Below are 27,639 nucleotides of genomic sequence, written 5' to 3'. Positions count from 1 at the left end.
GTCATAAATTTGGGCTACATCTTTGGCTTTAAAATAGGTTTCTCTAGTTGCATGTCGTACTGCTTTTGCTATAAACAAGAACATAATTGTTCTGCTTATTAATTGTGACTGATCATTGACTCTTCCTCATCCTAAGTTTCAAAGGTTGGATCTCCTGGTTTAGTCTGGTGGCTAGAAGGTGGTTGAGTTTTCTTTTTCCCTTGAGAGTGATCCTAATTAATTGTGACTAACTCAAGTGGTCCTTCCCAGTGAAGCAACAAGCAGCCTGGATTTGTTGAAATTTGCTATTGTTATAGGTGGAATTTTCTATGTGTGAATTTGTTCCAATAATTGGGATGTAATCTCGAATATATTTTGAGAATTATAGGTTAATTAAGATAGGATTAAAAATTACAGGAAGGATTTTATCAGGAGGCTGCATGGCTGATGACTATGCGTAGAGCAGTGGGGTGGTTGGTCTCTGTGGCTGGGGTGCCAGAGGGACCAACTTGCAATTGGTTGAGGTAGTTGCACGTGGCTGTGCTCCTTTGGGCAATGCAACCGCATCTAGAGCAGCTGAGCAGGAGGGCATCACACGGCTAAGCAGAAGGTGGTGTGCAGGTTCTGGTCCCTGTACAGAGGTGTGTGCTGCAGGAGGGGCCGCAGCCGGTTGCGTGCTGTGCAGGTCTGGCTGTGTGTAGAGTCTGATTCCAACTATGAAGACTGTCTTCTTCAGTACTAGACGCCAGTCTGTAGTGGCCGGTAACGAAGGCTGGCCCCTTAGGGTTTTGTATTTTATTTTGGCAATAAAGATCGATTGCGGTTTGTGATGGAATGTGTATTTTTTGTTGAACATCATAACTTTATGTACATAGATTTTTTAGAATAGAAAAGGAAATAATTGACAATTAATTATATAAAGTGTAATTTACCCTTATGTATTGTACACTTTCTTTAGAAGTTGCAACAATGTTGTTTTTAATGTTAGAAACACCTAAAGAATTATGTTTAGCTGAATCATAGCCGAGGAAAAGTGAGAATTAAGACTTCGTAATGAATTGGATGACAAAATTAGAGACTGGTTTTTACTTGTGATGAAGGAGAAAATCATAGAAAAAGAAACAAGTAGAAGAAATCAACAAAAACAAAACTGATACCATGTAAACTGCTTAGATGAGTATTTCTCTCTCTTATTCATTGATGACACGCTTGAGGTAAAAATATTGTTGTTTTTTTATTAAAAATATATTAGTAAATTTACACTTGTAAGATAACAAAGAGAATAAAACTATCTCATTATTCATGCTAGAGATGTCTTCATTTTATATTCTCTATTGTTTTAATGGTTTGCTCTAAATCGAGTAAATTTTATAATTTGCATCTAGCACATAGTTACAACGATTCATACAGCCCTTGCCCATTTGTGATAGGTATCGTACATTCCTTTTTGATTCTGTCATGCACTGTATTCCCAGAATTGTTTGTTTAAGATTTCTTTTAGTATGCACAAAAGAAAAAACTTTAGCTTAAACAATTTTAAAGACCACAATTCTGGAGACTTTAGAACTATCTTGTTTAGGGCGTCTAGCTTGTGTTGGTTATTTTAGAACTATGTTGTTTGAAACTATGATTGTTAACTTTGCTGGTTTAAAGACTTTGTCCTATTTGATTTCTGTATGTAGAAACTTCATATGCATGTGATTCTTCAAGGCGATTATTTACTCCTTCCTAATGTTACCGGTGGCAATGGGTGACTGATGTACCACACTCACATAACTTTACTAAGAACCAAAACCTACCTAAGTTTTTGGTAACTATACCATGCATTGGGGTGCAAGTGTCTACCAGATCTCTCTAGGATTCTCAGTTTGGGGAATTGACATAGTCTTGTAATAACATAATGTGATGCTTTCATGAATTAGGAACCTAGAAGATTCATGGTTGGGTCGCTGGAGATATGTGCTTCTGGGAGAATGGTCAAACTGCAAGCATCTTGACTCTGTACATAAGAAGTTAGTGCATGATCTGAAATCCAAATGTAATGTTGATGTAAATGAGTCTCTTCTGAAAGTTATTATTGGAGGTGGCATAGATGGCTTGAAAGGAGAATCATCCATCACACAGCTTTGTCCAAAGACTGGTTGCTACATTGGTGCAATCAGATATTCTGATGAAGAGAGTTGTAGGACACCCACCAACGCATCTAATGGAGCTGAAAATCAGCCTTGCTTGGCCTTAAGATTGATACATGGAGCAGTAAATGAACTCCAAGGGGAAGAGAACAGAAACAGGGAGCCCATAATTCTTGTGTTGGATAGTGAGGTTCAGGTGTGTTTTTCTTCATTCTTGTAAGTTATATTTCAAGAATTTTTTTTATCTTAGTAAATTTAGATTTTTTTATGCTGCGTATTCAACAGGTTTTTCTAGTGATGATTTTCATTCTTGGAGTGATTTTCATTTTAGATCAAAACATAGATCTTGGAATTTCTTTGTTTAGTGATTGAATTTATTTACAGCATTTGATTCACTAAATGGAATGCTAAAGTATAATAGTTATTCACCAGGAATAGAATGATGTTACAATGAAATTATAATTTCATTATAATATTTGTTTCACAATTAATAATTGTCCAGTAAAACCTTATTACAATGTTGGGTTTGACAGGATTAAAGGTTGAAGAAAGAGTGTAACCCCCTCCCCAAAAAAAAAAAAGAAAAAAGAACGCAAAATTACCATGAGGGTGATCATATATGTGATACTTGACTTTAGTTTCATAATATTTTAATTTTTCACGAAATAATAACATTTCTCAATCGTTCAAATTAATTTTAAAAATTAAAAATGCTTTAATTAATGAATAACATTCCATAACTAAAAGTTTTCAAATAACATTCAATTTTAAAAAATTAAAAATTGATCAGTCAATTAGAATCTAACTTGATGAGTTAGGATACATTTTTTTGAAACTAAAATTAGTGATTACTGATATGATTGTTGTCATGATTCATGACCTCAGAATATGAATTAGGATAGAATTTTCAGTAATCACAATTTGAAAGTAATCTTGATTCAAAAAACCAAACTGTGTAACAGTTCTCTGTTATATAATAGCTTCATTCCAGACATATCTCTGTCTTATATGGTAAAGCATTACGTTAGTTCATCAAAGTTGAAGGTCAATTACTTAAAGTTGTGCCTTTTGCTTTGACTGTAGTGGTAAATATAAATGGAGTTATTCGGAGTCGTAAGTGAAATTGATTTCAGACCAATCAATCCAAGTTTCCAGTTTGGTAGACGCAACCTATAATTAATCTGCTGGAATTTGCTCAGATGTGTCTTATTAACTTTTTGATCTGAATGAAAACTTGAAGCTGATTGTGTATGATTTTGACCTTTCAACATATGGTCCATGATATATTGATTCAGAAATTTGGGAAAATTTTGCTCCTTAAACATGATGTTTTCCTTTTGGATGCCAGTGATTTGAACATTTTAAAACTTGGTTGAAACCTGATCTTTAGCTTTTATTAGAATCTTTTAGGTTGTGTTTGCATGGAGGTTTGACAGGAGTGGAGGGGAGGGAAGAAAAATTAACCCTCCATTTTCTGTCACTCTATTTATATTGTATTCCTCCAAATTGAGAATAAATGGAAAGAAAATTACATTAACTTAATAAAAAGATATAACTATCTTCCTTAGATTGGATACTTCGTAAAAAGTAGACTTTTTTCTGTCCAAGAACCAAAGAACTGTTAATTATTTAGTTCTCTTTTTATTTTCTAGTCATCCAGAAAAAGAAGAAATTCCAATACTCCTTTTTCTTTTCCCTCTAACTCCCAATCATAACCTCAGAGATAGAAGATGGTTTGCCTCTTGCAGTTTATATCTCTTAATCAATTGACCAGATTTGTAATTATATGCAGATGCTTCCTTGGGAGAATATACCAATATTAAGGAACCAAGAAGTCTATCGCATGCCATCTGTGGGTAGCATATCTGCTATTCTCAATAGAAGCCATCACCATGAAGAAGAATTGTCGCAGATTGTTGCTTCATTCCCTTTAATAGATCCCTTGGATGCTTTTTATCTGTTAAATCCTAGCGGTGATTTAAGTAGTACCCAACTTGAGTTTGAGACTTGGTTCAGAGATCAAAACTTAGAGGTGATCCCTCATTTATGCTTTAAGATTTTGAAGATATTAACATTAGTCTTTCTCTTACATATATAAATATCATCTTTATGTTATTTTATCATGATTATTACTGCATTTGTAGAAGAATTAATTACCATTTATTTTCTATGTTATCTGAATAAATTTGCAGGGGAAGGCTGGATCTGCACCCACAGCTCAAGAGTTGGCTGCAGCCTTGAAAAGCCATGATCTATTTATATATTTTGGCCATGGAAGTGGTATGCTTGACAGAGTACACTAAACAAAAATTTTATCTTTGTTGGCTTTTGAACTTCTCGTTGCCCCATCTTTAATTTGGATTGGTGTCTGGTTGCAGGTGCACAGTACATTTCCAAACACGAGATCCAGAAATTAGAAAAGTGTGCTGCTACTCTCCTGATGGGATGCAGCAGTGGTTCATTGTTTTTAAATGGTTGTTACATTCCACAAGGTACTTCTCTATCCTACCTATTAGCAGGTTCCCCAGTCACTATAGCAAATTTATGGGAAGTAACAGACAAGGATATAAATCGATTTGCAAAGGCCATGCTTGATGCTTGGTTGAAAGAAAGATTGAGTTCTTCTATCAGTTGTGCCCAGTGTAATTCAGTTGTGAGTGAATTTGAGGCCTTGAGTGTAAAAGGCAAGGCCAAGAAGGTCTCAAGAAAGAAGGCAACAGAGAGGTATAATGACAATTTTACATGTAATAATCATACATGTGATCATGGAAAAAAGATAGGCTCCTTCATGGCACAAGCCCGTGAAGCTTGCACACTCCCTTTTTTGATCGGGGCATCACCAGTTTGTTACGGTGTCCCAACTGGTATAAGAAGAAAAAAACATTTGTAGCATTTTGTTATCATATCAGCTTTTTGGAACTTAAATGAGAGTATTTTATTTTTCCTATTTTCCCATCAAATAACATTTGAGCCAAAATTTTGCAACTAATTGCATTGTATAGGAAAATTAGATGCCATTACTATTTCTAAACATAAATTTATTTGCAACCTTGTATACAACCACAAGATCTTATATGTAACTGAGATGTTAACTAGTTGTTTTCTTAGTGGGAGGGTAAAATGTGACTGCGTTCCAGGAAAATATTTTCTTAATTTAAAAGATGAGTGAAAAGCAGAAAGAGCAACAATGGGGAGAGTTGGTGATTTTAAACATGAAAACTCTGGAGGAGAAATGCTCTGCAAGAATAAAGCTGAAAGAAGGGTCTTCAAGAAGGATCAATGGAAGAGATTCCCCCATGGAGGAGTTGTAGTCAACGAAGTTCACTCAACTTATTTTCGGTGTTTTTTGATAAATTCTCTGAAATCCTTTTTGCATTTAGAGAAATTCTCCGATGCAGAACCACAAGGCTAAGAAGGCCTTGTGGGGGTATAAAATTACGACACTCATTGCAAGCTTGTCAATCACTTCAAGGTGTTAGCTCTTGTTTTTTGAGATTTTTAACCTAATGTGTATTATATGTGTGTATATAATTCTAAAATTTTGTTATTTAAAACCTTTGTCGATGTATTGATTCCATAGATTTAGAAGCCTGAAAATTTAACAGAGTTCCACCTCATCAGCCTTTATATTGATGTATATAAGATGCTTTCTGAGGTTTTTAATCTCTTTTTAGGCCTTGGCTTCATTCTATTGTCCTGACAAAGTTATTCTCATATGTAAATTCATGTTAAGCAGTGGAAAAAAAAGTCACATGGTATTGAAATTGTATCTGGAAAATATAACATACATTTAATGAAGTTCAAATGTATAAAAATACCTAGTTCACTTAACATTCTAGTTTGATAAATTATAATAATGGTTAATTAATGTATGATAATAACAATAATTGGAGAACAATAACATAAAATGTTGATGATAAATTTTTTTTTATATTAGATTATTGTATATTAATATATGTTAATGATATATTTTTATTTAGATGATACGATGGTATAGTTGTATTTTCAGTTAAATTATTAATTTATTTTTATTTATTTATATAATGGTAAATGGTATATAATAAATATATAATAAAAAAAATTAAATTATTTATTAATATAATTATATTTGTATTTAAATAAATAATTATTATAAATTAAATTTTTATATTTAATAAAATAAATAATAAAATGTGAAAATAAAAATAGAATTAAATATATTATATGAAGTTATAAAGGAAAAAAAAATAAACTGTTATTTATATACCATCGATTCGGTAGTTTTAAAATTAATCTCAAATTTATCAGTTAAATATCGTTTGTAACAATTGAAAATTAAAATAAACATAATTTTCTTATACCCGTAAAATATCATACATTAAAATTTTATTATTTAATACAATCTAAATAGAAGGTAAGTATATTTAAAAAATAACTCCCAAGAATATTAGATAAAATGTAAATCTACATGCCTTAATTTAAACAAAATAGTGATGGATAATGCAATGCAAGAATCCATTTACCAAAAGTTAAAAAAGAAAAAAAAAAGGAAAAAAAAAAGACCACCATATAAATGACACTCATTAGTATCATCTATGTGCCTTAGCAAATCCATCATGGCAATATTTATCCAATTTGAGAAAATACAAGTTATATTGATCAAAATTAATCTGGAGATGTTACTGTTAAACATCGTCTTTAAAAATCTCCTGCAAAACTGCCGAGAACATCTATTCTCATTCGTGCTTCTTGTGGTCAATCTTCTAAAACTCGAAAACTGCATAAACTGCTGCAAATACTATAGACGAAGCTTTCTAAGTAACCATTTCTTCCTTAGGGTGACATCCAATGCCAAAAATGTCTTTGCTTTTCTTTCATCTTCCAATAGATCACAAGCATCCAACAGAAGTTCATCGTCAATGTCTGGTATAGCTTGTAGAGCACCAACTGCACTTTCAATTGTTACATAGTTCTTGTTCTCTTTCTTATTTACCCAAGTTGTGACAGCACCTGCCATTTCAGAAAGAGACTTTTGCATTTGACCAGTTTTTGAAGCTTTATTCAAAGGTTCAGAACTTGATGGAGTCAAAGCAGGTCTTTTCCTACGTTGCTCACATAATTCAATATGTGCAGCTTGGCATGCCAAGTCCCCTGATACTCCATCAATGTCCATTGCTTCGAGCTCATCTTTCTTCTCCATCTCCATCCCCACAGCTTCATAATTGACTCTCCCATCTGGTACTTCACTTGCAAATATCTTAGACAAATCATTGTAATTGCCTAAGAACTTATCTCTGTATAAGATAAAATCTGGATGCTCCTACAAAATATCATGTATAAACAACTATAAGTTTTGGAGAGAATGAATACAAAAACATAAACTTAGCCTTCATTATCTATGGCTGATAAAGCTCCCTTGCCCAAAGAGGGAGTACTTCATGAGAAAAGAAAGAAAAGGAGTGGTTCATTTTCCCTCTTTCCTTCTTAGCTTTTGTTAGATGGAGGAGGTGGGGAATGATAAGTGAGATGTTAGGTTGGACTAAAACTGATGTATAGATCTCCTATCCAACACCATGTAGCAACTGGGAATCACTAGGGGAAAGCAACTGTCCCAATAAGAAGGTATTTCAGCATGCAGCACTATGGCGAAGGGAATGTGTTAAACCTAGCCTATGCAGCATAAGTTGCAATACTCTTAACAAAAAAAATGATACATCTTTTTCTAAAAAGTTATGAGTGGTATACATACCTTAATATAAGCTTCCCAGACAACCTCTTCCGCTGTAACCATTTGCTTGCTTTCATCCCAGAAGAACCCAACATGACTGAGAAGATTGTTGATGTCATCATGCTCTTTCATCAAGCAAATATACCGATTTTCTAAAATATATATGTCAGACTGCACTGTGAACTTTTCATTGAAAGATACAACCATGTCAGCCCATGCTTGCTCAGTGAATGTCTGACTTATTTTACTACCTCTGTGTGTATGCTGTAGCATAAGATCAATAAGATAACGGTCCATTGGTAATGTCCATTCAATTCTTGGAGGATTTATGCTAGAGTTTAGGTGGTCATTTTTCTCCGTACCTGCAGACCGGTAGAAAAGCATGAATGCAGGAGATGCAAGAAGAAAAAATGCTTCATATAATTCAACATCCAACATAGCATTATATAAATCCTTTGCACATCAGTTAGGCATTATTTGCTTCAGAAAAAGAAAAACTAAAGACACGTATCAACTAATGTTTGCCACCCCTTTTCAAGCAATTTCCCACTTCGGATCATTGCCTAGTGATTGTGTATTTCAATAGACACATCTAAAAATAGAAAATAAAACCTGCAGATATTGGACCAAATTCATCTATTGATATGGCCTGCATATAATATTCTTATAAATATTATCATCGGTAATAAAAGATCCCTACCTGTCATTAGCACAGGTGTTTCATCATTGACTTCCAGATTTAGGGCCAGGTGCGTGTATCTTCCATCATATATATCTTCTCCAAATATGATACCCAATTTGTGATAGCTTGGAACAGTTTTAACTCTATATGAGCGAGCATCAGGACGTTCCTACATAAAGTTTGGATAAGCAACAGAACAAAGACAGTGAATTAAACAAGACAAAAGGCAGGCAATTACCTTGATATAAGCATCCCAAACACTATCTTCAGCTGTTACCATATCTCTTGCTTCATTCCATGAAAACCCACTTTGCTCAAGAAGAAACTTTATATCATTGTACTGCCTCCTCAAATGTTTGTAGCGATTCTTTAGAACATCTTTGTCATGATTTGATCCAAATTTTGTGTTAAATAATATGACCATGTCAACCCAAGCCTGGGCTATGAAGGTTTGTCCAAGTTTATTTCCTCTATGCACCTGATCTAGTAGCAAGTCGACAAGATAACGATCCATTGGTGGAGTCCAATATGTCCGCGTACGATCACCACCAGAAGGAATTTGGCTTATCCTTCTTTCACCTACATTCACAAAGATCTACTTGTAGAAGCAACAAGTCATCTATCAAGCAGTACTGTGCCTTTATTGATTATAGGTTATAATAAGGACAACATGGTATATGATAAGTTTGGGAACCAATAATATGAAGAATTTCATTATAGATTTGGCTACAATGATTGGTTCATAATTTGTCATGTACGAGATCTCTTGAATATTTTAGATAAGGAACCAAAATGCTGCTCAGATTCCATTTCTCTAATCTTTCCCCCAAATCTTAAATAAAAAATGTGAAACCAACTTTAATCAAATTATCGTACACTATGATCCACCAGGAAGTAGAATAAACTAATTCAATGATAAAGCTTGTAACTCACCAGCTTTTACCCCTGAAATCTCATCTTGGGGTTCTTTGTCTTGAGATAAACAACCTGAAGCTCCTTCATCACCCGCATATATTAGGACCAAGTCGTTGTAGCTTGGCAAGGTTTTCATTCTATATGTCCGTGAGTTTGGATGTGCCTGCAAGAAATATATTTACCTCAATAATACTAAGAAGGTAAGACAATTAAATATGAAACTGAACTTCATGAACCTTGATATAAGCATCCCAAACACCATCATCTGCTGCAATCATTTGTTGCTTTTCATCCCAAGAAAAGCCATCTTGTTTCAGAATAACCATCATATCACTATAGTATTTCCACAATTTCTTGTGTCGATGTCTTAAAACCCTTTTCCCATGTTGAGGACCAAATTTTGCATTGAACAGAGAAAGCATATCTGTCCAAGCCTGTTTGTTGAAAGTATTACCAGTCTTATTGCCTCTTCCTATTTGGTGCAGCATAAGCTCAATGAAATATTGGTCCATAGCAGTGGTCCAGTCAGTCCTCGGACGCTCGTTACTTGAGAAAGCAGGAGTAACAGCTCCATCACCTAAAACTTGATTAGCCAATTAGTGAATTATTTACCTCAAACAGAGTGATAAATCCAAACTTACTCACCTATGAAACCATCATTTGAAAGTCAAACATAATAAAAATAGTCAACTTATAAAGTCACAATCTGATTATCAGGTATCCAATGGTGGCAAATTATTTTAAGAGAGATGAAAAACTCCAAAAAGAAATTTACAGCTGCATAAAAATAGTCAACTTATAAAGTCACAACCTGATTGCCAGTACCCAATGGTGGTCAAATTATTTTAAGAGAGAAGAAAAAAGACTTCACAGAGAAATTTGCAGCTGCTTTTTTTTTCTTTTCTTTTTTTTCGTTTTGGGGTTGGGGGTGGGGTTGGGTTTGGAGGTTCCAGCATGCAAAATGTGAGTCCCCCTCTTGACAAAATCCTACATGGAGAAGAAAGCCACATCTTTTTGTTTCTTTACATTCTAAACACTACGAAATAGAGAACAGCACTGATAAAAATAAAAATAAAACAAAAAAAAAGCTTTCAGCTGCAGTAAAGACTTAGCCTAAGGTTAAAGAAAACTGTACACACCCATATTTACTCCTTGGGTTTCGTCCTCAAAGTCTAAATCATGACTTGATCGACTATATCTCCCATCTGCAGCAGTATGTCCATATATTAGACATAAATCATCAAAATTTAGCACTTGTTTTGTCTTGTAGGCACGCGCATCAGGATGTGCCTGCACAAATCCATGTCCTTTACAAATATAGCATCACAACTTTTATTATACTAATGAACAAACCATGTTACTCAGAAAAGCAATACAGGTTATAACGTGAAAGAATAGAGCAGGTAAGGCACCTTTATGTATGCATTCCAGATATATTCATCAGCTATCACCATTTGTCGAGCTTCATCCCAAGAAAACCCACTCTGACTAAGGAGATTCCTCACATCATTAAATTGCTTCCACAAATTTGTATAACGACTTTTTAAGACATCTTTGTCATATTGAGAACCAAATTTGGCATTGAATACTGTGAGCATGTCGGTCCAAGCCTGCTTGTTGAAGGTATGGCCAATCCTGTTTCCTCTATGCATCTGCTCTAACATAAGATCAATAAAATAGCGTTCCATTGTTGGAGTCCAATATGTCCTTGAACGATCATTAGCTGAAGTAATCTGGGTACCCATTCCTCTCCCACGAAATAGTGTTACAAAGAATAGGTTATACTTCTACGAGTGTACATATGAAATCTTCGACTAACTGTCTTTAAGAGGATAAAAGTCCTGGTAAAATAAAAATAAAAATATATCAATTCTCAAATGCAAAATTCAACAGCAAGTTCATGATACTCACTGTGTACCATCATAAATACCAACGGAACACCAAATAGCAAAATGAGGACAGAGTAAGCAGACAAATTTCAAGGGGAAACAACAAATAAACATTCTATCTGAAACTTCAATGATAATATGTATAATTCAATTAAATAATTATTACTTTCTGTTAGAATATTATAAAATATTCTATGTACATAGTATGATTATATTTCCATATATATTAGTATGATTAGGAAGAAAGTTAATAGGGTGGTTTATATTGGTTACCATATATGAATCCATCTACATGTATATATATCCCTATTCTCTATTCAATAAATAATAAGAGTATTATTCAATATTTTTTTCATTCTCTAACTCTTAATATGGTATCGGGTCTGCCGACCGTTTGTGCGGCTGCTTGAAATCCCGGCGTTGTGCCTGTCCCGTGCGAAGTCAGAAGGTGAAGGGAAGCTCAGCCAGCCAGTTTTGAGCACGAAACCAGAAGGCCAGAGCAGAGAAACTCGAGGCTGAGCAGATCGCGCGACAGCAAGTTTTTCCAGTTCTCCAGCGCGATTTGCTGCGACGTTGGGAGCTACATTCCGGATTTGGATATGTATTCTGGTTTTGTGGTGATTTCCGGCCAAAAGGAGGGTGTTTGGCGTTTTTTGGTGACGGCAGATGGTTTTCCGGCGGTGGTGCGTGCCTCTTCGGCAGCAGCGCGTGCGGCAGCACAGAAACTCTGGTGATTGGCAGTGAGCTTCTGTTAAGGTTGTTGACAGCCGTACGTGAAGAGCTACTCTGTCTTCTAAGATTTTCTGGTATATTTGCAATATTTTTGGTGTATCTCTAATTGTTGTATTTTGGTATTTTGAGTGACATTTTTTCATTATTTATGAATCAAAATGAGTGATAATATTGTCTGTTATTACTGTCGTGAGCAAGAACATATAAAGTGATATTGTGAAAAATTGCAGAATTGCAATCGGATGACACAAACAGCTAATATTGTTGTTGCTACTGCTAACTCATCTTATGAAAGAACTGTTATAATTTCAACTGACGAATATGCTAAATTCTCTTAGTATCAGGAATTTTTAAATAAATTTTCTGGTTTTGCTGAATTAGAGAAAAAATATTTTATCTCATTCTCGAACAGATGGGTGATTGATTCTGATGTTACAGATCACATGACAGGTAACTCTAATATTCTTTCTAACTTTCGACCACATAAAATACATTTTCTTATAACCATTGCTAATGGCTCAACTTATAACATTGTGGATTTCGAGACCACAAAACCAACTTCATCTATTATTTTGACATCTGTATTAAATCTACCCAAATTCGTGTTCAATTTGATTTTTGTGAGTAAGGTAACTAAATATTTGAATTGTTGTATTACATTTTTTCCTAATCACTGTATCTTTCAAAATCTTATGACGAATCAGATTATTAGTAAAGGAAATACATCAGATGGTCTCTACATTCTAGATACTTGGGTGCCTCGATCAATTGTCTGTTCTAGTGTTATCACTCCATTTGAAGCACATTGTCAATTAGTACATTCGCCTCTACTTGTGTTGAATAAGTTATACATTCAATTTCATGATGTATCTTCATTAGATTGTGAGTCATGTCAGTTTGCAAAATATCACCGTAATCCGTCAAGTTCAAGAGTCAATAGACGAGCTGAGTCTGCTTTTGAATTAGTTCATTCTGATGTTTGGGGCCCTGTCCTGTTCCGTCCAAAACAAAGTTTAAATATTTCGTTACTTTTGTGGATGATTTTTCTTGAATGATTTGGATATATTTTGTGAAAAATCATTTTGAAGTATTTTATTACTTTTGTACTTTTTATACTGAAGTCAAAACACAATTCAATGTTTCAGTGCATGTATTAAAAAGTGATAATGTCAAGAAATATATGTCAGAGTCATTTCAGAATTATATGACTCAATACAAGATCCTTCACCAATCAACGTGTGTTGATACACCATATCAAAATGGAGTCGCTGAGAGGAAGAACAAACATTGACTTGAAATAACTTGAGTCATTTTATTTCAAACGCAAGTTCCGAAGCAATTTTGGGTCGATACTGTTTTCACGACTTGTTTCTTGATTAATCGTATAACATATATAGTATTTGATAGAAATGTTCCTTATTGTCTTCTTATTCCAAACAAGTCTTTATTTCAAGTACAACCTAAGATATTTGGTAGTACCAGTTATGTTCGAAATGTACAACCTACTGTTACAAAATTGGACCCAATGGTCTTGAGGTGTGTATGTTTGGGATATTCTCGACTTCAAAAAGGATACCGGTGTTACTCTTCATATCTTAATAAATATTTGGTATCAACTAATGTGATCTTTTCAAAAAATACACCGTTCTTCTCCTCATTGTCAAAGTCTACAAGTTAGGGGGGTAGACAACAAGCGGTTCCTCTATAGTTTTATATCATGTGCTTCTACTAAGCAGACAAATAATAATGCTTCTCCAGATAATGTGCCTCCAGCCCTACTTAAACAAGTTGATGATAGTGTTAGTGTACCTCTAACCCAAGTACTACCACCAGTTGTTCATGTTTATTCTAGAAGATCACAGACTAGTGTTACATGTCCTGCACCAGAGCCGTTGTCATCTGATTCTGTCTCACAGGATCTTGATCTTTCCATTTGTGTACGTAAAAGTAAATGTCAGTGCACCATTCCTACATCAACGTATTCCATTGCTAATTTTATCTCATATGACCATCTGTCTCCTTCGTCTACTTCTTTAATTGTTTCTATATATTCAACTTTTATACCCCAGACAGTTAAGGAGTTTTTGAATCACTTTGGTTGGCATAATGCAATGCTTGAGGAAGTAAATACTTTTAATGAAAATCATACCTGGGATTTGGTGGATTTACCCAAAGGAAAAAAAGTTGTAGGGTTCAAATGGATATTTGCAGTCAAAATAAATCCAGATGACTCAGTGCCGAGACTTAAAACTCGACTGGTAGCAAAAAATTATGCTCAGACTTATGGGGTGAACTATTTTGATACATTCTCTCCAATGGCCAAATTTACCTCTGTCCGTCTATTCATATCTATTGCAGTCTCACAAGATTGGGTCTTACACTAGTTGGACATTAAAAATGTATTTCTTCATGATGATCTCTTAAAAGAAATGTATATGAAGCAACCGCCTGAATTTATTACTTAATGGGAGTACGGAAAAATCTGTTCTTTGAAAAAAAAATTGTATGCTTTAAAAACAGAGTTCTTGTGCGTAATTTGGCAAGTTTAGTGAGTTAGTCTGTGAGTTTGGATTAAAGAAGAGCAAGTGTGATCATTTAGTCTTTTATAAACAATCAACAGCTGATATTATATTTTTTCTTATTTATATTGATGATATTGTGATTACAGGAAATGATCATGCAGGAATATCTTCTCTCAAGTCATTCTTGCATATGAAATTTAATACCAAAGACTTGTGACAATTAAAATATTTCTTGTGAGTTTGAGTAACAAAAAGTAAGAAAGGGATTCTGTTATCTCATAAAAAGTATGTACTTGATTTATTTGCAGAAACAGAAAAGCTGGGAGCTAAGTCATGCAATACACCAATGATACCAAATGTACATCTTATAAAAGATGATGGTGATCCCCTTAATGATCCAGAAAAATACAAGCGACTATTTGGGAAATTAAATTATCTCACTGTGACTCGTCAAAATATTGCATACTCTATCAGTATTGTTAGTCAGTTTATGTCTGCACCTACAGTCAAACATTGGGAGACTTTGGAACAAATTTTGTACTATTTAAAAGGTGTCCGGGACTCGACATAATGTTTAGAAATCATGAGCATACTCACATTAAATGTTTTACAGATACTAATTGGGCTGAATCTAAAATTGATAGAAGGTCTACTACGGGTTATTGTGTTTTTTTTAAAAAAAATCTCGTATCATAAAAAAGTAAGAAGCAAACAGTTGTATCTCACTCAAGCGCAGAGTTCGAATATAGAGCTATGACCCAGTCCACATGCAAAATCTAATGGATACATCATCTTTTAGATGAAATGGGTTTGAGACCCTCATCTTCTGCAAAACTCTAGTGCAATAATCAAGTTGCCCTTCATATTACCCCAAATTCTATGTATTATGAGAGAACCAAACATATTAAGGTTGATTGTCACTTCATTCAAGAAAAAATTCAAAAAAACTTTATATCTACTAGTTATGTGAAAATAGGAGAACAACTTAGTAATATATTCACAAAACATTTAAATGAAATACGAATTGAGTATATTTAGAACAAACTGAGCGTGATTAATATCTATGCTGCACCTTAAAGGGGACTGTTAAAATATTATAAAATACTATATGTACATAATAGTATGATTATATTTCCAAATATAATAGTATGATTAGGAAGAAAGTTAAAGGGTAATTTATATTGATTACTTTATATGAATTCATCTACATGTATATATATCCCTATTCTCGATTCTATAAATAATAAGAGTATTATTCAGTATTTTTTTCCTTCCTTAACTCTTAACACTTTCAATAAAATGGACCTCCTAGAGCCAGTAATTTAGTAGGACAAAATTAGCTGAATTTAAGTAGAATTTCTAAAGCATAATCATGTTCCTTTTACAAATTTTTCCCCAGACAAAATAATATCTATGCACATATCCACATGCCTGCATTTGCACCCGTAAGCTCTGCAAGAACAACCTAATGTATATAAGTTCCACATGATGTGACAAAATAAATAGTACATTTTTTTGAATTAAACAAAGGCAGACGCCTAGACTTATATAGACTTCCCAATGCATACTAAATGAATTTATAGTGTTAGGCATACACATTCAAATTTTGAGTTACCACAACTGTTGATGTTGTTTTAATGCTCTGGGCCCAAAAACAATCAATTTAATAAATTTTCGGAACCAAACTACTAGTTTTCATAAATTAAAACTCAAGTTATTGATAGTGTATGACTTAAATCTTTATATAGAGCTCATGAATCATAGTAGAAGCATGTGAACTCATCTCCTAAGGGAGACAAAAAAGTTAGCATGTGAACTCATCTCCTAAGGGAGACAAAAAAGTTAGCATGTAAATTTGTCTCCACACAAGTTGAGCAAAATTCAAACTATAAATAGAGAAATTCTTACTAATAAAAGGTAAGACATTGCATATGCCGTGAGCGTAGTTAGCCAATTTATGCATAGCCTAAGAGAGGTTTAATTTCATGTAGTCTACAGGATACTTGATGGCGCATAGCCATAATAGGAATTTATTTACAGTTGAATTATTTTTCAAATTATTATCTAAGAGTCTTATTAGCTTATTAATATTATTTTCTTTGTATTATGATTAGTAATCTTAATTCTACTAGTTTAGTTTAATTCTAATTAGGAAAAGTTACTTAGATACTACTTTAAACAGTTTTGTAATTTCACTTATTAATTATTCAAGTATTCAACAATAGTTTCGAGAATTTCTCATAATTAATTGTGTGACTCAATTAACTCTTATGTGTGATGCCTAAGAACCTTAGGTATGACAGCTAGGTTTTAATCCAAATTCTTAATAGGCAAATTAACCTTAATTTGTCCTACATCAATTTGGTGCCAGACTTAAAAGAGTCCTATACCCAAATTCTCCAAATCAGAATTTGTCCAACATGAATATTACATTACCTAAAAGGCTAATCCTGGAAAAAGGAATCCATTAAAAAAACAATTCACTAGTCCTTATGGTTATGCAGGTTCACCAATTGATAGATAGCCTAGTATGAGTTATTGTACTTCCCTTGAAGGCAATTTTGTGATTGGATGAGTAAAAAGCTGAATCTGATTGTTCGATCAGGTGAAGAGGAAGACTTCAAAGCAGTGGCACAAGTAGTGTCTCAATTATTATGAATCCAGATAATCTTGAAAGATTTAACAATCGAATAGGAAAGGCCAGTAAATTTTTTTTCTAACAACAAATCTATCATTAACATTACTCACAATTTTGTGCAACATAATAACAAAAAATATATTGAAGTAGATAGACACTTCATAAAAGAAAAGTTAGATATTGTGATAATTTGTACAAATCATCTCAACTAATGCTCAATATGCATATGTCTAATAAAAAAACTAGGTAGGGCAAGGTTCCAAGGACTTCTCTTCGAACTAGGTATGGAAGATGCATATTCACCAGGTTGAGGGTGAATGTTGAAACACTTCCAATCTTTTATCTTAACGTTAAGAAATAAATCCTCCTAAAATAATAAGATACCAGTTAGGAAAACTCAAATATGGAGATTTGATTTTATTTGATTTAATTTGATCTGCTATAATTAGTTTATTATTTTTCTCTTTGTAAAAGCTATATATACCTAAGTATATTCTCGTTCTTAATATACAAAAATTTCAGTTTCTCCCTAAATTCCAACATTGAAGTAGGGACCTCTAAATGTAATCCAAACTGAATGTTATAGTAGTCCATTCCATGTTAATATATCATACTGAAGCTCGTAACCAAAGGAAACATTCACGCCCCAGAAAGTAAAACGAAGATGAAAGTCTTTCAAGCACACGCCCACCTGAAGTAAAATTGATGACAGCCTAAATGAAAACAGGAAAAAGAATACTTTTAGAGAAGATAAACAAGCACTTCCATAAAAGCTGACTCAAATACTCTCTAGTTTTGACTCCTAAAGATGTAAAACTGTCAGCAGAAACACCCTCACGGCCTACCCTGAAATGTATATCAAAAGTGAACAATTAACTGAACCCAAATTCGAAGAGATACTCAAAGACGACGACACCACCATCTACGCCATAGTAGAATTTAATTCTAGGTACACAGAAATGAGGAACACAAACAAATTACACTGACACAGAAGCGGGAGGTAAGAGTATCTTTGAAGACCGTCCGAGTCATATAAAATACAGTGAAAAAGTCATAAAGGTTATTTTACCCGTTTGAGTAATCTGGAGAGAGAAGCTGAATTCGCAGAGTTTGGCGCCTAAAGAAATCTGAGAGGTGAAGAGTTAACCCTAATCCGAATAAGGGCTAAAATTGCTCCTTCCTGTTTGGTTACAGAGGCAGCCCTTGTTCCTTCTCTTACTTTCCCTTTTCTCTTTGTCATCTTCTGCTTTTGCGCTTTTATTTTTAATTTCTAGGGTCCATTTAAATTGGGTTATAGACCCATTTAATCCCAATCCGATTTAGATTATAATTTATTTACAAATTAACTCTTTTAGTTTCAAACCAAGTATAAACATTTTTTTCCCTAAGTTAATTTATTGGCTTATAGTTGTTACCTTATGTATTTTTTATTTTAATAAAGTTTTAATTTTATATTTAGTTCGGTTGTGTATTCAAATTACACAAATTTTAGAAAAAAAAGATTCAACGACAAAATTGGAACTTTACAAAAATTATCTAACTATTCTTTAGATAAATACTTCTTTTTTTCTATAAAAATTTATTATTTGAATGTGTGAACTGCGTATGTATAAACTGAAATTTACAAACAAATTTTATATTAAAAAAGTAAAAGTAATAACAGTAATCCATTTGTTTGAAACATACCCGAGTAAGCACCTCAAAAAAAAAAGGCAGAATGCGAGTAGTGCACAACATTTCCTGATCTGGGAATAGTAGTTTTACTACTCACTCAACTGGATACATTACAGATGGTATAATACACAAATATGCTTCTTTAGGTAATACCATAGAGGGTATGGTCTCAGAAAACACATATCACAGCAGAATACAGCATGGATATCACTTGTACCAGAAGCCTCAGTCACTAGTATGGCTAATGGATGACTGTAACTTGTGCACAATACTAGAAAAATTTCTCTTCTGCTCCCGCATTCTCCAATGAACCTCATTGTCCGAGAATTTGCAGGACGAAGATGGGAACTAACAAAAAGTGATCTGGGTTTGAGAAATTTTTTGTATAGAATTTTCCTTAATAGGAACAATCTTAAAGCTAATGAGAAAAAGTCAATGCAATCTCAACGTGGTAAGGTTTCCCTGCTCCAGACATATTTTCTCTAGGAAATCTCAAATAAATTTGATCTGATGTTAATTATGCTTGTTTGGGCTATCTACCATCGACATTGTTAACAAGGGAGACTAATTCCAAATTCTCAGTTCCTGCAGTAGCGGTATCCTCTTTTGCATTCAAAATTTCAGGAGGAAGAACGAAGGAATTGGGATCTCCTTTGGGTATCAAAAACAGAAGACAGAGTGGAGAGACTCTCAGTATGTTTCGGATCAATATGGCAAGCCAGAGGTTATCAAATTTTGTCCTAGTTACATTCAGTACATGAAGTAGGAAACCTCCTCCCCACGAGGATGAAAGCACTCCAGTGTTATCAATTGACATGAGCAAAGCAAAGAAAGTGCCTTCAATACCTGAGGGACAAAGCTTTGTACTCAAAACAAGAAGAGGCATCCATTTCAGCCTCCCTATCATCTGGGACATACTTTGATCAATCACGATGAAAAAATAATCTGGTATGCCGAATTTCAGGTTTAATCTCAGCACAAGAATCAGATCTAACATTCCTGACAAACCATGAAGCAACTGGGTCCACAAAAGCAAGTCACGAAAAGGGTGATCTTTCAGAGCATTTTGGTATAGAATTGCCCCTAAAAGGGAGCCAAATGAACCAATTGAGAATATAAAACCAACAGTCTCCTGCATTTGCAATACCAACAAGAAAATCAGAAATCTCAGGTGATACATATAAAGTGTACAATCAAGCACAATGAGTAGATGATGCTTTGAGAACTCTAAAATCATCCCCAGCATGATGAGAACTTTTAGCAGTTTAACACAAAATCTAATTTCTACTCTACTGGTCAAATATTCAAAGTAGACAAGAGCAAAAACAGGAACTTTGCTGATTCACTAGAAATGTATTACTATTGTAGGCTAATAAATTTGAATTCTATAGGCTTTTGGCTAATATTTTCCTTGGGGCTTAGCTACCTTCAGAGTTAGGAAAAATGAGAGCAGAATCAAAGTACCTGGGAGAAAGAAGGGCCACCTTTTGCATCTGTATACCAATAAAACAATCCTTCATGAATGTTAAAACTCAATGCAAGGGACATATACATGTATAAACATGGTCTCCACACATCACAGCATTTCAATGTTGTCCACATGGCTCTGGTGGCATCAATAAATTTCTGGCTCACCTGAGACAGAAAAACCATGTTTGAATACAAAGACAAAAGTAATCAAGAGCAAACAGAAGCCCAAAGGTACCTGCTTGTAAGCAAAATCAGGCATGTAGTCAGACTCATGAAGCAGAATGCCAACAGAAAGTATAAGTCCAGCTGGGATTGTCAGCAAGCCAAACACCCCCTATCAGGGAAGAAGAGAAAAAAAATCTTGATGAGTAAAAACTCTATTCTAGGCAAGACAAGAAAAAGCAGCAGAATTTGGAGAAGGAAATTCAGGGGCAACTAACCATAGGGCCAATCCAGTGCAGAAAGATTCCACTGAGAAAGAATCCCACTAAAGCTCCAATTGAGGAGCAGAAAGCACACAAGCTTTGCATGTCAGGTGCAAGAGAAGGTGCGTTTATACTATTCTGCGCCACGCAAGCGTCTATTGTCACATCCGCAATTGCTACCCCAGCACTACTGGCAGTCAATGACATCACAGCTAATGCAAGAAGCAGCTTACTATGCAATGATATAACCAGCATGGAAACAACACCAAGTAACCCTGGATTTTCATTAAAGACCAAGTAAACCTGAAATTAACATTACCAGAAGGACAAGAACTCGTTTCATCATCCTTTAATTGCAAACAAAGTGGTATCAAATTATTATAGATACGTAAGGCCATGTTTTAATGGCTCAAAAAATCATAATAATGGACCAATTCACGTTAATGGATTATCAAATTTTCTCTTTCATAATCTCTCAATTAGATTACAAACAAGATTCAGTCCTAGTTTAAGTTCTCTTGCAACATATGCAGTAATCTTGTTCATCTAGCTAGCACCCATAGGTTTCAACAAGATTTTAACCAAATACAATTGTCTTCTGTAATTAGATGGTAATAACATTACAAAAGTGGTGGGCGTACATCATTCCAAAACATCCTTTTCCTAGCAAAAGCCTTTCTTTTCAGGATGTAACTTTGAGCAATCAAAATTTGAGCACCCAATTTATGAAATGTTTATAGAAGATGAAGACAGATCAAAAGAATTGTACTTAGCCACGGCCACAATCTGGCAAAAAATCATGCGAAAATTCTTTGGATGCAATGAGATGATAATGTATGAACATTAAAAACAGAATCTGGTAACAAAATAGAGACAAACAAAAGCTTGTAGGGCATAACATTTACCAGCTAAGATGAAATAAGGCCGTCTTCTGTACCCCCAAATGGGGAGAACATCAGTAAGAAGACCCCAAAGAGGCTTGACAATCCATGGAATGGAAGTGATTCCTCCGTAGATTTGTGATTCAGAGGGTTGCAACTTTTGTACATCCTTCATGTAGTAAGATGTGCCAACACGACATAAAGCTCCGCCCAATCCCTGGCTTATTCCATAAATCACAACCACACCAAACACAAAACTCCAATGCGTTTCCTTGGCGAGCATCTTGAACCAGCAAACCGGGGCACAGACGAAATCAAAGAACCCTCTTCTTCTATGCTCATTTCCCTCCTCCAAAACCTCAGTACCAGAGGCTTCAAGATTTCCATTTTCAACCATTATATACCTTTCTATAAGAAATCAATTGCAACCTTCCAGTTTACAGATCAAATCTTGTGGAATTTTTTCGTTCTTGAACAATGAGGAACTGCAGCTCAAGTACCCAAGAATGTGGTCAATATTTCTTGGTTCTTTTTTCAATGGGTTGTCATGTAAATGGATTGAGGACACCAGAGTAGAAAAATAAAAAAGAAAAAATGGAGATTTCTAATACGGGTTTGACGATAAAGAGAAGAATCCCATCAAGAAACCAAGAATTTCCTTAATGGGTATCTTGAAAATGATTGAAATCAAAACTTGTATACCAAAAAGCTTCAAATATTCTGAGGCTGAGGGTTATATATGGATATTGGTTGGACTTCCTTGCAAACTTTTCAGTGGGAGATCTTCCAACGAGACCTATATTTATGGCGCAGAAATATCTCCTGGATTCAAGGTAGAAAAAGGGAGAAAAGGGAGGTAGCTCCTCCCTTCTATAGAAGGATCAAACTAAATACAAAAAGAGTTGACAACTAGATTGCTAAGTTCCCATGGACCGGCTACCTTCCTTCATTTCCATTAGATTTAATCCTCTAAGGGAAGCCCCAGCGCCATTAAAGCAATGCCCATGTTTGGATTGACATCTTGACCGCACATACAGATTTCATCTTTAAGGGGCTCTTTTTTTTTTTTTCTACCTGATCAGGTTGATAAGTCATTGAAGTTGACTAAGAGAAGCAAGTTGTTGTTAATCTTTGTTATTTTATTATTAATTCTGTTTAAAACTACCGAGTTAACAAAATTTCTATGTTATTAAAATTCATAATTTAGTCTCATTAAAATTAAATAAATTTACAACATATTTCTCAATTAGAATCTACAAGCTAAGACTGTATATATATATAGCTCAAACTCGTACCAATTAATATGCTAATTTGATACCCCTTCGTCAACACGTGGCAAAATATGATTGGTATTTAATACCTCGAAACAGGTAAACATCGTGAAGATCTTCTCACCACTTCTTGTTCCTGTGATGTAAGAGAGAAGGCCGTGCGCGAAAATGGCGTCAAGTCCAACGTTTGTGGATGGATGTCCAATACATACACACACACACATATATATATATATATATATCTATATGCATACACGCAGAGTAAAAATAGCGTCACTGTCTGTCACGGAAACGTACAAGTAATTTAACAGCATATGAATTTTTATTTTTTACGAGAAAATTTGCATTTTTGAATATAAATTCGTGTGGCAAATATTTGTGTGGAGTCGATTAGTCCGAGTAATATTAAACTTGACGTAATTGACACGTTTTTTAAAGTCCATGGTTATTATTATATTTATACATAATTTGGAGTTTGGAGTCATTTAATTAAATAAAATCAAATTTATTTCTTTTATTATTCATTGCTTTAAATTAAATTTCGTTTACAAGTGCTTTTGGACTGCCAAATTTTTAGCTAATTTAATATCAAAGGTAAAGACATTAACTAGTATAGATAATGAAATTTGATACTTTATTTAATGTGAAGTTAAATTTATGTTACCACATCAGTTTTAACTGGTAAGTAATTTTTCATTTGGTAGAATAGTATTAATCAACCTTAAATTTGAAAAAAAAAATCAAAAAAAAAAATATGGTTTTTTATATATCTTCAAGAAAAAATAAATAAATAAAAATAAAAAGAAAAACTTGACCAAAAAAACCTACTTGCTTAAAATTAAATAAGATGCAAATGGGAAATATTCCACTCTTTTGTCTTGGCTTAACATTTAGGATACCATAAAAACCAAACAATGAGTTACAAAATCTGTCTGGTTTCTTTACTTTTTTAACTTCCTTTATAAATATACCCCAAGTCTACAAGATTTAAAATATATAAAGTGAAACCTGGTCTAATTATATTTTCATTAATCCTTAAAATGATAATGGTCCACCACAACTTACAGCATTTCCTTCTCAAGCCTCCACCACCAAAGTAAACCAATAAACTTTTGACAGCTTTATAATCTTCAGAGCCCGATCGATTGACTTCAAATTTCCAAAAAAAAAAAAAAAATCAATTTAGCTGTTTGAATCATCGGTCTCCTCTGCGGTTGAACATGATTGAACATCCAGTCAAAACTTGTATAAGAGTGTTCTAATCCCAATATGATTAATCTTTAATCTGAATCTGATCATTTTGGCCAGCACCTCTTGCAGTCTCTCACTGCAAAAAAATTTGGAGATGTCCAGCCTTCTCTGTTATAATCAACAGTCTTCATGGATCTGTTCCATCTCCCCAAGCTTCATTTTTTCAATGGAGGATGATTTATTCATGGAACTTGATCCAGAAAAAATTATAGTAATCAAGATAGCGGATGAATCCCATTATCTCTCAGCATTTTAAATGATAGATCAGTAAGTAGAAGCCACTTTGTGATCTCCATCTTCTCCCACACACAACTTTGACGTTAGCAACAACCATCAATTGGAAGGAAACAAATCCCTTCGCCAGCCCAGTGGAAGGCAATTCAAGTTCTTGTTCATTTAATAGAAAAGCTTCTTTTGCACATAGAAAAGCATATAACACTGTGATGCTCTCACTACCTCCTCATCAACCTCTGTGATCCAAGCATCATCAGATTTGTACCACTGGTTATTTATCCGAAGGTAAGTCACGTAATGACCAGATTCTAGCATCCCTGAATGAGTAACTACAGCAAATATCTCAAACTCAGCAGAAGCATCATAGTCATCGCCCCCAAAGTCAAAAATTCTATTCCCAAACTTGCTTCTAAGAACTGATGATGATAAATACGGGGTCATGTCTAATAAGTAGGGAAACTGCAAGCAATGGTCAACTTTTTTTGACATATTTCTTGATAGAGAGTGTTCAAATCGTTTGATATGTAAACATAACACCAATGGAAGCCTTTTGATAGACATTTGCTTCAATGATTCTCGTTTCTCTTGACAGTTCTGACAGTGTAGTTTCTGATCAGAACCCAGTTTCTCTGATCTGGTAAACAAGTTTAAACAGCTCCAAAGAGTTGATATTCCTGTCTTCTCGTTAGGTTTGACAGACCTGTTAGCCACATCCAATGGATAGATTGTGCTCAAGTCCAAGTTGAGTGAAATGTCCATACATGGATCATAAGTTGTGGAAGTAAATCCACAGGTCATACAGGTGACATCCGATCTTAACAGACCAGAGAATGCCCTATGAGCAATACACTGGCAATCCCCATAATCTGTATAACAGAAGAATATGAGTAACATTTTCTCTTCAAGAAGTAAGATGGATTACACGTACACAAAAAGACAAAAAAACATAATCTGTATCCACGATAAGATTCAAATTTCTAATAGAGCCTCAGCCCCCCACCCCACTCCCCAAGAAGACACAGTAATTAAGAACAGCACGGCTTATTGGGTATATAAAGCTAAATTATTCAAAACTTCCAAAATCATACATGTGACGTTACCAATTGTGACTAATGGCTACAGTCCACAATCTTCAATATATTTGAAGTCATTATTGCCTCGTAGGCATACCAGCAAAAGCCAGTACTTAGTTCCCAATTTCTTCCCACCATATTGCTAATTTGCTATGCTCACTCATATGACATGAGAATAAACCAGAAAAGCTTCCTACATTCACGCGTACTTACCTTTGTGAGGACCCCTTGATTTTCCCTCTTTCTCATGAATGCCATCCAACAATGAAATGAAGAACTCATGAGCATCCTGCTGCTCATAACAGGCTAGATTTGCTGAATGCTGCCACCAGCTTGAAATGCAGAAAAAACTCATTACCGCAACAGTACCAAAAGAAATTGAGGAAATTACAGAAAATTTTGGCCTAAGATTCATAAATTAATTATTCAAAATGAGATCCACAAAAGAAAATTCCTTAAGATGCATCTATAAAACAACCAACTCCAACCATGCACTGAAATGACAGTATGTCTAATTTATTAACTCACCAAACAAAGCAACTAACAATTTGCTAGCACCCTTCAGATGAGACTGTCTGCTAAACATGCACATAATGTATGCTTGATTTTGAACTAAAAAGCCCTAAATCGCTCAACTTACCCAGCAGCGCAGCCCATGTTAGCAGCTAGCATTAACAAGAACTTCAGAAATTACAACCTAGATATACATTCATATTAACAAACCAAACAATCAATGGCTGATTTTTCAAGTAAGATAAGGAACCGTTAAACTAAATAGACCAAATCAGATGATTCACATGCACGCCACTGAGCATTGGCAGACCTGTAAAGAAACTGAGCTGGACTATACGGAGTCCGATCACCAGAAAACATAGCTGTGAAGATCACATCCAGATCACATAGCAGACAAAGTCGATTCCCAAATCTACTTTTACATTGATTACGGTTATGCAAACCCCTAATGAAGTAATTTCTTAGAAGAGGAGTGTGAAGCAAAGCTTGCAACACAGAATTCATGAAACAAGTACTGCCCAGATTGTTCAAGCCCCTTAATCCCAATGGATAACACGACTTTGCTCTACGGTCTCCCAAAGAAACCAACTGCTTGGATTTCTTCAAATCCAATTCTTTCTCAGGATCCAATCTCCTTCTCTTGTTTGATCTCCCTACGGCATCATTAGCAACATTTTTTGCTTCTCCAGGCAAGTCCATGATTTGTTTAGAGACAACAACCTTATCAAAATCAGGGTCGTAGACCTGATCAGAGCAAGAACAGCAAAAAAGCTCCGCTCTTTCCAGGTCGACAGCTATATTATGGCCGCTGCTTGACTGGCTATGAGAAAGGGTATGGCTTGAACATGAGATTGAAGAGCAAATCAAACAGATATAGAGTCTACCTTTATACCCATTACAGAAACCGCAGCTGGGTATCACTGTCTCCTGTTTCTTTATACTTGGTTTTCCAGTTGGGATAGTTTTCAGGCAATTTTGGAGGGAGTTGTAGCCATTGAGTCCATGGATTAACTTGTAATCTGCAAGGTGCTGGCAGGGTTTTGGGCTAGTGTCCACAGAGTCTCTTGCACACATACTTTTAAAAGGATTGAATGATCTTCGATTAAAAAACAAGAAGATTGTTGGAATAAAATGGTTATAAAAGCAGAAAATGATTACGGTACGACCAATAAAGCCGTAATCATTTTTTGTTCCTCAATAAAACATGGAAAACGATAGATTTAAGGAAGGATAAGAGTTGGATGTAGAGGTTCCAGAGCATAAAAAGAGACGAATTTGGTGTGTTGTTTTTCACTGATCCGACAAGAACAAGGAGAAAAAGCAGATGGAAAACTTTACGGTAATCGCTTCCAAACGAAGGGAAGAAGAAGGCGCCCGTGATTAGTTGTAGATTATAATAAAGCAAAAAAAACCATATCATTCTATTGATTGGGACAAATGGGTGCATTGCTGAGCTCATTATTTCTAGGGTTCTTCCTGGGTTTCTTTTTCTAAATGGCCTGAATAGTGGGCTCTCCATTTTGACAGCCCCAACCAACCGACCGCCATTGGATCATTGCATCAACCATTACTGTTCATCGAAACTGATAAATGGATCCGAACCGTTGAAGTGAAAGGAAGATGCCAGCAATCTCCAGAGAAATGTGTAAAT

At 34.6% G+C, this 27,639-nt stretch overlaps 4 protein-coding genes across 15 annotated transcripts in view; 1 reads left to right on the top strand and 3 right to left on the bottom strand.

Moving 5' to 3' along the window:
- The window catches only part of ESP (separase), a 42,068-nt gene extending 36,340 nt beyond the window's left edge, over positions 1-5,728 (top strand). For 5 of the 6 annotated variants that reach the window (XM_088208573.1, XM_088208572.1, XM_088208571.1 and 2 more), the window contains 4 exons: positions 1,902-2,307; positions 3,904-4,143; positions 4,304-4,391; positions 4,490-5,728. In XM_088208573.1, coding sequence (XP_088064699.1) covers positions 1,902-2,307; positions 3,904-4,143; positions 4,304-4,391; positions 4,490-5,001 — 1,246 coding nt within the window. In that variant the 3' untranslated portion in view covers positions 5,002-5,728. Of the gene's footprint in view, positions 1-396; positions 810-1,901; positions 2,308-3,903; positions 4,144-4,303; positions 4,392-4,489 lie in introns of those variants that run through there. The other variant, XM_088208575.1, reaches the window with a different exon arrangement.
- Positions 5,729-6,494: 766 nt separating this feature from the next.
- LOC110808246 (Myb/SANT-like DNA-binding domain protein) lies at positions 6,495-18,432 on the bottom strand. Of its 7 annotated transcripts, XM_088207426.1 has the most exons (10): positions 18,266-18,432; positions 17,888-17,909; positions 10,828-11,256; positions 10,555-10,705; positions 9,652-9,998; positions 9,434-9,578; positions 8,739-9,079; positions 8,519-8,669; positions 7,840-8,180; positions 6,495-7,410 (listed from the first exon to the last, which is right to left on the bottom strand). In XM_088207426.1, exons 3-10 carry the CDS (start codon positions 11,158-11,160, stop codon positions 6,889-6,891), a joined length of 2,331 nt encoding a protein of 776 aa, XP_088063552.1. In that variant the 5' UTR covers positions 11,161-11,256; positions 17,888-17,909; positions 18,266-18,432; the 3' UTR covers positions 6,495-6,888. The 7 variants fall into 7 exon arrangements, with proteins under 7 accessions (XP_088063552.1, XP_021889364.1, XP_021889367.1 ...); XM_022033672.2 differs by lacking the exon at positions 17,888-17,909; XM_022033675.2 differs by lacking the exon at positions 17,888-17,909 and having other exon boundaries at positions 9,652-9,992.
- Positions 18,433-18,816: 384 nt separating this feature from the next.
- LOC110808242 (Major facilitator superfamily protein) lies at positions 18,817-23,086 on the bottom strand. Its single transcript, XM_022033665.2, has 5 exons — positions 21,671-23,086; positions 20,781-21,040; positions 20,576-20,674; positions 20,335-20,505; positions 18,817-20,002 (listed from the first exon to the last, which is right to left on the bottom strand). Exons 1-5 carry the CDS (start codon positions 22,041-22,043, stop codon positions 19,403-19,405), a joined length of 1,503 nt encoding a protein of 500 aa, XP_021889357.1. The 5' UTR covers positions 22,044-23,086; the 3' UTR covers positions 18,817-19,402.
- Positions 23,087-23,912: 826 nt separating this feature from the next.
- On the bottom strand, positions 23,913-27,639 carry UBP22 (ubiquitin-specific protease 22). Its single transcript, XM_088208587.1, has 3 exons — positions 26,299-27,639; positions 25,689-25,807; positions 23,913-25,268 (listed from the first exon to the last, which is right to left on the bottom strand). The coding sequence occupies exons 1-3, from the start codon at positions 27,060-27,062 to the stop codon at positions 24,565-24,567; spliced, it is 1,587 nt and encodes a 528-aa protein (XP_088064713.1). The 5' UTR covers positions 27,063-27,639; the 3' UTR covers positions 23,913-24,564.

This window comes from Carica papaya, chromosome 7, assembly GCF_054855325.1.
Source record: "Carica papaya isolate Zhongbai chromosome 7, ASM5485532v1, whole genome shotgun sequence".
Taxonomy (NCBI): domain Eukaryota; kingdom Viridiplantae; phylum Streptophyta; class Magnoliopsida; order Brassicales; family Caricaceae; genus Carica; species Carica papaya.
Note: the sequence above shows the minus strand (reverse complement) of the source record. Positions and strands in the feature narration are given on the sequence as shown.

Excerpts from the sequence above, each read along its gene's own strand:
- LOC110808246 (XM_088207426.1), bottom strand. The coding sequence starts at position 11,160 with ATGGGTACCCAGATTACTTCAGCTAATGATCGTTCAAGGACATATTGG. Across the intron at positions 10,706-10,827 it reads TCTGGAATGCATACATAAAG|GCACATCCTGATGCGCGTGC; the intron begins GTGCCTTACCTG and ends GGATTTGTGCAG. Across the intron at positions 8,181-8,518 it reads AACACCTGTGCTAATGACAG|GTACGGAGAAAAATGACCAC; the intron begins GTAGGGATCTTT and ends ACCGGTCTGCAG.
- UBP22 (XM_088208587.1), bottom strand. The coding sequence starts at position 27,062 with ATGTGTGCAAGAGACTCTGTGGACACTAGCCCAAAACCCTGCCAGCAC. Across the intron at positions 25,808-26,298 it reads CCAGCTCAGTTTCTTTACAG|CTGGTGGCAGCATTCAGCAA; the intron begins GTCTGCCAATGC and ends CTGCATTTCAAG. Across the intron at positions 25,269-25,688 it reads ATCAAGGGGTCCTCACAAAG|ATTATGGGGATTGCCAGTGT; the intron begins GTAAGTACGCGT and ends TCTGTTATACAG.
- LOC110808242 (XM_022033665.2), bottom strand. The coding sequence starts at position 22,043 with ATGGTTGAAAATGGAAATCTTGAAGCCTCTGGTACTGAGGTTTTGGAG. Across the intron at positions 20,506-20,575 it reads CTGATTTTGCTTACAAGCAG|GTGAGCCAGAAATTTATTGA; the intron begins GTACCTTTGGGC and ends TTTCTGTCTCAG. Across the intron at positions 20,003-20,334 it reads GTGGCCCTTCTTTCTCCCAG|GAGACTGTTGGTTTTATATT; the intron begins GTACTTTGATTC and ends TTGCAAATGCAG.